Source organism: Oncorhynchus tshawytscha, unplaced genomic scaffold (genome assembly GCF_018296145.1).
Source record: "Oncorhynchus tshawytscha isolate Ot180627B unplaced genomic scaffold, Otsh_v2.0 Un_contig_3158_pilon_pilon, whole genome shotgun sequence".
Classification (NCBI taxonomy): domain Eukaryota; kingdom Metazoa; phylum Chordata; class Actinopteri; order Salmoniformes; family Salmonidae; genus Oncorhynchus; species Oncorhynchus tshawytscha.
Genome location: NW_024609755.1, coordinates 165,001 through 175,000, shown reverse-complemented (window position 1 = coordinate 175,000; position 10,000 = coordinate 165,001). Strand labels below are relative to the sequence as shown.

General features: G+C 46.3%; 1 protein-coding gene across 1 annotated transcript in view; it reads left to right on the top strand.

The window, feature by feature from the left end:
* The window catches only part of dmxl2 (Dmx-like 2), a 116,172-nt gene that overhangs the window by 38,391 nt on the left and 67,781 nt on the right, over positions 1–10,000 (top strand). Inside the window, 9 exon segments of the mRNA XM_042317632.1 lie at positions 800–980; positions 3,771–3,989; positions 4,210–4,475; positions 4,622–4,888; positions 5,128–5,360; positions 5,754–5,956; positions 7,818–7,939; positions 9,271–9,360; positions 9,832–9,940. Of these exon segments, the coding sequence (XP_042173566.1) occupies positions 800–980; positions 3,771–3,989; positions 4,210–4,475; positions 4,622–4,888; positions 5,128–5,360; positions 5,754–5,956; positions 7,818–7,939; positions 9,271–9,360; positions 9,832–9,940 (1,690 nt within the window).

Here is a 10,000-nt window from a genome sequence, read left to right as displayed (position 1 = left end):
ACCCGCAAACACACACACACACGCACACACACAAAATGTGTTCTTCAAACAAACTTTGTGGTTGTCATTTTGAATGTACAATTTATTAGTTAGTCATTTTAAAAAGGCACAGAGATGTAGAACAGATTGATATTGTTGGATTTTAGCTTGAAATCTACTTATTCATGTTAGCATACGAGAACTTATTGATGACTTTTACATTTAATGAATGTATATGTATAATGAATGTAGATGTGGGGGTCAGTGGAAGGTGGATAAGAACTAGGTGTGTGGAAAGTTACTGAGTGAGACAAGAGGGGGAGGCAGGAAATGTACATTCTGTCCAACATGTTATTGTTAAATCTCATGGATCCTATGGAGGGAGGCAAAGGGTAACAGTCTGGTTTCAGTCACTGATAAGGTAGGACAGCCGTGGAGGAGGGAGGAATTTGACCCGAGGTCAAATGAGGTGACAAGGAACAGTCCTATTACACACAATGACTACAACAATAAGAGGAACCAATTAAGTTCCTGACTAGCAACAGAGATGGATTACCTGTCTAGATGTCAAGGAGTTGACTCCTCCTAGTAGGAGGGTATAAATATATGTGCTTGGTAAACAAGTCTTTGTCTTTGCAGCTGTTTGACCCAGTGGCGGAGTAAACTTGTTTTGAGATTTTCCTAGTGATTCCTTTGAGTTTGTACTCTGTTTATTTAGAACCTAACAGTATGAAGGGCGTCAATAACATGATGCTTCTCTTCCTGTCCCACCTCCTGCCCTGTCATTGGTCCTCCCCGTGCCTGTCCTCTCATTGTCCAGTCGATGAGCCACCTGAAGCACCTGCGTCGTGGTCGTCGGAGGTCGTCTGCTCTGGTGTCTCACACTGAGTTGCTGCCGTCTCAGATGGGGACCCACGAGACACACACACACCGCCACATCTCTCACCACGCTAACACTCTCTGTCATTTCCACATCTCTGCCAGCATCAACCCTGCCACGGGTACGTAGCCCACACACAGATCACACACACACACTGCATCAGACATACATATACACTTATACACAAGTCAGAAGTTTACATACACTTAGGTTGGGGTCATTAAAACTCGTTTTTCAACCACTCCACAAATTTCTTGTTAACAAACTATAGTTATGGCAAGTCGGTTAGGACATCTACTTTGTGCTTGACACAAGTAATTTTTCCAACAATTGTTTACAGACAGATTATTTCACTTATAATTCACTGTATCACAACTCCAGTGGATCAGAAGTTTACATACATTAAGTCAACTGTGCCTTTAAACAGCTTGGAGAATTCCAGAAAATGATGTCATGGCTTTAGAAGTTTCTGATAGGCTAATTGACATAATTTGAGTCAATTGGAGGTGTACCTGTGGATGTATTTCAAGGTCTACCTTCAAACTCAGTGCCTCTTTGCTTGACATCATGGGAAAATCAAAAGAAATCAGCCAAGACCTCAGAAAACAAATTGTAGACCTCTACAAGTCTGGTTCATCCTTGGGAGCAATTTCCAAACACCTGAAGGAACCACGTTCATCTGTACAAACAATAGGACATAAGTATAAACACCATGGGACCAGGCAGCAGTCATACCGCTCAGGAAGGAGACGCGTTCTGTCTCTTAGAGATGAACGTTCTTTGGTGCGAAAAGTGCAAATCAATCCCAGAACAACAGCAAAGGACCTTGTGAAGATGCTGGAGGAAACGGGTACAAAGGTATCTATATCCACAGTACAACGAGTCCTACAGTGGGGCAAAAAAGTATTTAATCAGCCACCAATTGTGCAAGTTCTCCCACTTAAAAAGATGAGAGGCCTGTAATTTTCCTCATAGGTACACTTCAACTATGACAGACAAAATGAGAAAAAAAAATCCAGAAAATCACATTGTAGGACTTTTAATGAATTTATTTGCAAATTATGGTGGAAAATAAGTATTTGGTCAATAACAAAAGTTTATCTCAATACTTTGTTATATACCATTTGTTGGCAATGACAGAGGTCAAATGTTTTCTGTAAGTCTTCACAAGGTTTTCACACACTGTTGCTGGTATTTTGGCCCATTCCTCCATGCAGATCTCCTCTAGAGCAGTGATGTTTTGGGGCTGTTGCTGGGCAACACGGACTTTCAACTCCCTCCAAAGATTTTCTATGGGGTTGAGATCTGGAGACTGGCTAGGCCACTCCAGGACCTTGAAATGCTTTTTACGAAACCACTCCGTTGCCCGGGCGATGTGTTTGGGATTATTGTCATGCTGAAAGACCCAGCCACGTTTCATCTTCAATGCCCTTGCTGATGGAAGGAAGTTTTCACTCAAAATCTCACGATAAACGCCATTCATTCTTTCCTTTACACGGATCAGTCATCCTGGTCCCTTTGCAGAAAAACAGCCCCAAAGCATGATGTTTCCACCCCCATGCTTCACAGTAGGTATGGTGTTCTTTGGATGCAACTCAGCATTCTTTGTCCTCCAAACACGACAAGTTGAGTTTTTACCAAAAAGTTCGATTTTGGTTTCATCTGAACATATGACATTCTCCCAATCTTCTTCTGGATCATCCAAATGCTCTCTAGAAAATTTCAGACGGGCCTGGACATGTACTGGCTTAAGCAGGGGGACACGTCTGGCACTGCAGGATTTGAGTCCCTGGCGGCGTAGTGTGTTACTGATGGTAGGCTTTGTTACTTTGGTCCCAGCTCTCTGCAGGTCATTCACTAGGTTTTTGCTCACCATTCTTGTGATCATTTTGACCCCATGGGGTGAGATCTTGCGTGGAGCTCCAGAACGAGGGAGATTATCAGTGGTCTTGTATGTCTTCCATTTCCTAATAACTGCTCCCACAGTTGATTTCTTCAAACCAAGCTGCTTACCTATTGCAGATTCAGTCTTCCCAGCCTGGTGCAGGTCTACAATTTTGTTTCTGGTGTCCTTTGACAGCTCTTTGGTCTTGGCCATAGTGGAGTTTGGAGTGTGACTGTTTGTTAACAAAGCCAGACTTCAGTTTGCAGCTGCACATGGGGACAAAAGATTGTACTTTTTGGAGAAATGTCCTCTGGTCTGATGAGACAAAAATAGAACTGTTTGACCATAATGACCATCGTTACGTTTGGAGGAAAAAGAGGGAGGCTTGCAAGCTGAAAAAAAACATCCCAACCGTGAAGCATGGGGGTGGCAGCATCATGTTGTGGGGGTGCTTTGTTGCAGGAGGAACTGGTGCACTTCACAAACTAGATGGCATCATGAGGCAGGACAATGATGTGGATATATTGAAGCAACATCACAAGACATCAGTCAGGAAGTTAAAGCTTGGTCACAAATTGATCTTCCAAATGGACAATGACCCCACACACACACACTGCATCAGACATACATATACATACAGCTGCACACACATCACACACACACTGCATCAGACATACATATATATATACAGCCACACACACACACACACACACACACTGCATCAGACATACATATATATATACAGCCACACACACACACTGCATCAGACATACATATACATACAGCTGCACACAAATCACACACACACACACTGCATCAGACATACATATATATATATACAGACACACACACACACACACACACTGCATCAGACATACATATACATACAGCTACACACACAATCTCTCCGTCTCAGGCACACACACACAAACTGAACTAGCAACGTCAGCCTTAGCTTGTTCCGATATTCCTCCCACATGCATAGTAATATCCTGTATCCGCCCCTTTCCTCTCTCTATCCCCCAGACATCCCAGCGGTGCTAGCGGAGTCTGCCGTGTTTACTCCGGAGGACGGGAGTGGAGGAGGAGGGTTTGTGGTCCACTGGCTCAACAACAAGGACCTGTCCTTCACCACCTCCATGGACCTGTTCATGCTGCAGCTCCGCAAGCTCTCAGAACAGCAGCTGGACCAAGCCACTGACGACGCCCTCGACCAGAACGGCTCCCCCATTAAGTTTGACTTTGGTACGCTCTGTTTCAGAAACCCTCAGATCTACTTGCTGTTGTTGTGAGATATATATATATATATATATATAATTAGTTCTGAGTAGCTGACCCAGTACAAAACTGTTGTAGAGTCGTGAAATACATCTGGGTAATATCAGTCTGTTCCAAGGTATTCTATACACACTGACATATCATACTCTGTCTGTGTCTAACTCCCACCCTCCCTCTCTCTCTCCAGACCTAGATGAGATGTCAGAGAAGGGTTCATCAGAGCATGAGGAGGGTGAGGGTGGTGAGGGCAGCACCAAGGCGTCGTCCCCAGGCTCCAGTAGCTCAGTGCCCCTGCCCTCCATGTTGCTGGAGAGGAAGATGGAGGCGTTAACTCTGGAGTGGAATAAGAGTCCTGACATGCTGTTTACCATCCACCCCACCGACGGGTCCTTCCTGGTCTGGCACGTCAAATACCTGGACGAGTACATCCAGGGGATCTTCAGACAGGTGCAGGTAAGAGGAGACTGCACATGCAGCAACACACTCACGGACATGAAGTAACACACATATTGTACATGGACACACAAGAGGAAGCAGAATTCTGCTCCACTCGGACTATTCTATCTCTCCCCTCCCTCTCTCCATCCCTTTTTCTCCAGGTGTCGTTCTCGTCCCGTATCCCGGTGGCGTTCCCTACAGGCGACGCCAACTCCCTGAGTAAGAACATTCTGATGTACGCCTGCTCCTTCTCAAACGTGGATAGCTCCAACGCCGGGGGAGAGCAGGGGAGGAGGGCCCGCCGTCTGCCCCGTTCTGCCTCTGCTGGGCTGGGTTCCTCAGCCCTCAGCCTCTCTCTGGGCCAAGCTCCAGGCATCGGCCCTGCTGTTATGATGGTGTCCAAACATGTGGACGGGTCTCTCAATCAGGTGAGAGGGAGAGGCAGACTGTGGCTGTGTCCCAAACCCACCTATCCCCTATGTAGTGCACAAATTTTGACCAGGGCTCATAAGAGTATTAAGGTCCTTACATTCATGCTTAAAAGACAAACTACAACCATATAAAGTCCAAAACCAAAAATCCCTCTAATAATGTCATACTGTATGATAAATAATTTATAGACATTTTGTGACTCAAAGTTTTCCTTTCAATCCGTTTCCCTCTCTAGTGGGCGGTGACGTTCGCTGAGCGCTCGGCGTTCTCCAACGTTCTAACTGTGTCTCATACGTTCCGTTACTGCGGTCACCGGTTCCACCTCAACGACCAGGCGTGTCACACCGTCCTACCCCTACTGCTGACCTCCTCCCACCACAACGCTCTCCTCACCCCTCCCTCCGCCCCCGGCAGCATCGACCTCGACCAGCCACCCACACACACACCTCCCCCCAGAGGACGGCGCAGGTAGGGAGGGAGGAAGGGAGTGTTTGTGTTTGTGTGTGTCATAGGAGGAAGCAACGAGGACCCTCTAGGACCTCAATGTCTAGAAAGTGTGTGTGTGTTTACAAAATGTTCACGTGAGTGTGTATCAGAAATACGTGTGTGTACATGCCTGCAAGCGTGTGTGTGTGTAATATAATCTCTGTCTTTGACAATTTGGTGTGTGTGTGTGTGTGTGTGACATACACATTTGTTAGACAAACTCATTATCCAGAGAGACTTACAGTAGTGAATGCATACTTTTTCGTACTGGTCGCCCATAGGAATTGAACCCACAACCCTGGTGTTGTAAGCGCCATGCTCTGCCAACTGAGCAACACACTGTGACGAACTCAAACTGTGTGTGTGATCCCCCAGGAAGCAGCTGCGTAACGCGGCCACCAGGACGTTCCATGACCCGAACGCCATCTACAGTGAGCTGATTCTGTGGAGGGTGGACCACATAGGACCCCTATCCTGCACTGGAGGAGTGTCAGAGCTGGCCCGAATCAACTCCCTGCACACATCAGCCTTCTCCAATGTAGCATGGCTGCCTACCCTTGTACCCAGCTCTGTGCTAGGTTAGCACACACACACACACACATACACACACACACACACACACACTGCTGGAGGATGTACAGTGGGGAGACCCAGTATTTAATACACTGCCGATTTTGCAGGTTTTCCTACTTACAAAGCATGTAGAGGTCTGTAATTTTTATTATAGGTACACTTCAACTGTGAGAGACGGAATCTAAAACAAATATTAAGAAAATCACATTGTATGATTTTTAAGTAATTAATTTGCATGTTATTGCATGACATAAGTATTTGATACATCAGAAAAGCAGAACTTAATATTTGGTACAGAAACCTTTGTTAGTCATTTCAGAGATCATACGATTCCTGTAGTTCTTCACCAGGTTTGCACACATTGCAGCATGGATTTTGGCCCACTCCTCCATACAGACCTTCTCCAGATCCTTCAGATTTGTGGCTGTCGCTGGGCAATACGGACTTTCAGCTCCCTCCAAAGATTTTCTATTGGGTTCAGGTCTGGAGACTGGCTAGGCCACTCCAGGACTTTGAGATGCTTCTTTCGGAGCCACTCCATAGTTGCCCTGGCTGTGTGTTTTTGGTCGTTGTCATGCTGGAAGACCCAGCCACGACCCATCTTCAATGCTCTTACTGAGGGAAGGAGGTTGTTGGCCAAGATCTCGCGATACATGACCCCATCCATCCTCCCCTCAATACGGTGCAGTCGTCCTGTCCCCTTTGCAGAAAAGCATCCCCAAAGAATGATGTTTCCACCTCCATGCTTCACGGTTGGGATGGTGTTCTTGGGGTATAGTCATCCTTCTTCTTCCTCCAAACACAGCGATTGGAGTTTAGACCAAAAAGCTCTATTTTTATTTTCAGACCACATGACCTTCTCCCATTCCTCCTCTGGATCATCCAGATGGTCATTGGCAAACTTCAGACGGGCCTGGACATGTGCTGGCTTGAGCAGGGGGACCTTGCGTGCGCTGCAGGATTTTAATCCATGACGGCGTAGTGTGTTACTTATGGTTTTCTTTGAGACTGTGGTCCCAGCTCTCTTCTGGTCATTGACCGGGTCCTGCCGTGTAGTTCTGGGCTGATCCCTAACCTTCCTCATGATCATTGATGCCCCACGAGGTGAGATCTTGCATGGAGCCCCAGACCGAGGGTGATTGACCTTGATCTTCCATTTTCTAATAATTGCTCCAACAGTTGTTGCCTTCTCACCAAGCTGCTTACCTATTGTCCTGGAGCCCATCCCAGCCTTGTGCAGGTCTACAATTTGAACCCTGATGTCCTTACACAGCTCTCTGGTCTTGGCCATTGTGGAGAGGTTGGAGTCTGTTTGATTGATTGTGTGGACAGGTGTCTTTTATACAGGTAAGAGTTCAAACCGGTGCAGTTAATACAGGTAATGAGTGGAGAACAGGAGGGCTTCTTAAAGAAAACTAACAGGTCTGTGAGAGCCGGAATTCTTACTGGTTGGTAGGTGATCAAATACTTATGTCATGCAATAAATGCACATTAATTACTTAAAAATCATACAATATGATTTTCTGGATTTTTGTTTTAGATTCCGTCTCTCACAGTTGAAGTGTACCTATGATAAAAAATACAGACCTCTACATGCTTTGTAAGTAGGAAACACTGCCGATTTTGCAGGTTATCAAATACTTGTTCTCCCCACTGTATATAATGTATAACTGTTGTTCACGTGTGTATCACATGTTCAGACAAGGTACTGGTGAAGTACTCAATGATTGTCAAGGGGTGGTTTTAGACACCTGTAGGGCTTCAAGTTGAAGTTGCAATTTTATTGGGCGTTTCTACTAACTACATGCAGAACCTTACAAAGAGTGCTCACATTTAAAACAGCATCTCTCTCCCCTCTATCTCCAGGTACATACTGTAACAGTTCCAGTGCGTGCTTCGTGGCGTCAGACGGTAAGAACTTACGTCTCTACCAGGCTGTGGTGGACGCCAGGAAACTACTGGACGAACTGTCAGACCCTGAGACCTCAGTAAGTAAACACAGAGACACACACACACACACACACAGACACGTACAGATGTCCTCAGTCAGATTAACAGTGAAATCCTGAGACCTCAGTAAGTAAACACAGAGACACACACACACAGACACGTACAGATGTCCTCAGTCAGATTAACAGTGAAATCCTGAGACCTCAGTAAGTAAACACAGAGACACACACACACAGACACGTACAGATGTCCTCAGTCAGATTAACAGTGAAATCCTGAGACCTCAGTAAGTAAACACAGAGACACACACACACAGACACGTACAGATGTCCTCAGTCAGATTAACAGTGAAATCCTGAGACCTCAGTAAACACAGTGACACACACACACAGACACGTACAGATGTCCTCAGTCAGATTAACAGTGAAATCCTGAGACTGTAACAGGACACACACACACACAGACACGTACAGATGTCCTCAGTCAGATTAACAGTGAAATCCTGAGACCTCAGTAAGTAAACACAGAGACACACACACACACACACACGCAGACACGTACAGATGTCCTCAGTCAGATTAACAGTGAAATCCTGAGACCTCAGTAAGTAAACACAGAGACACACACACACAGACACGTACAGATGTCCTCAGTCAGATTAACAGTGAAATCCTGAGACCTCAGTAAGTAAACACAGAGACAGACACACACAGACACGTACAGATGTCCTCAGTCAGATTAACAGTGAAATCCTGAGACCTCAGTAAGTAAACACAGAGACACACACACACAGACACAGTCAGATGTCTCAGTGAAATCCTCCCTCAGTAAGTAAACACAGTCTCCCTCCACAGACTCCCTCCCTCCTCAGTCAGATTAACAGTGAAATCCTGAGACTGTCTGGAACTTTAAAGCTCCCTGGTTAAAGACTCTTAACCTCCCTCCCTCCCTCCCTGTCTCCCTCCCTCCCTGTCTCCCTCCCTCCCCTGTCTCCTGTCTCCCTCCCTCCCTGTCTCCCTCCCTCCCTGTCTCCCTCCCTCCCTGTCTCCCTCCCTGTCTCCCTCCTCCCTGTCTCCCTCCCTCCCTGTCTCCCTCCCTGAAATCCCTCCCTGTCTCCCTCCCTCCCTCCCTCCCTGAAATCCCTCCCTCCCCCTCCCTCCCCCTCCCTCCCTGTCTCCCTCCCCTCCTCCCTCCCTCCCTCGCTGTCTCCCCCCCCCTCCCTCCCTCCCCCTCGCTGTCTCCCTCCCTCCCTCGCTGTCTCCCTCCTGTCTCCCTCGCTGTCTCCCTCGCTGTCTCCCTCGCTGTCTCTAACTGTGTCTCTCTCTCTTTCTCTGTGTGTGTGTGTCTCTCTCTCTGTCTCTCTCCATAGAAACTAGTAGGAGAGGTATTTAACATAGTGAGCCAGCAGTCGACAGCCAGACCAGGCTGCATCATAGAACTAGATGTCATCACTAACCAGGTAAGAAATACCTATCTGACTGTCTCGTTATCTAAGCAGTAAGTCAAATCAAATGTTATTTGTCACATGTGCCGAATACAACAGGTGTAGACCATACCGTGAAATGCTTAATTACAGGCCCTTAACCACACCTGTCTCTTTATCTAAGCAGTAAGTCAAGAGATCATGCTATATCATTAATCTAGTCACAGGTAAATGGTGGTGCACAGCGGAAGTATTTTACCTAACATATATATGGTAGCTTATCAAAATGTGATTTGTTTTTCAATTGTTTGTGTGTCTTCGTAATCTGAGGGAAATATGTCCATCTCTCTCCTTCTCCCCCCCTCTGACCCTCTATCTCTCTCAATTCAAATCAAATGGTTTTATTGGCATGGGAAATAATAATATACAAAAGTGAAATAAACAATAAAAATGAACAGTAAACATTACACTCACAGAAGTTCCCTCTCCCTCTCTCTCTCTCTATAGTGTGGATCTACCACCCAGCTCCTTCATGTTTTCCAGGAGGACTTTATTTTGGGGTATACACCTCAGGAGGACCCAGAGCTCTACACTACATCCTACCCTTCTCTCGAGGGTACGGGAGGTTGAAGGGAGGGAGAGGGAGAGAGAGAAAGGGAGGGAGGGAGAATTGAGG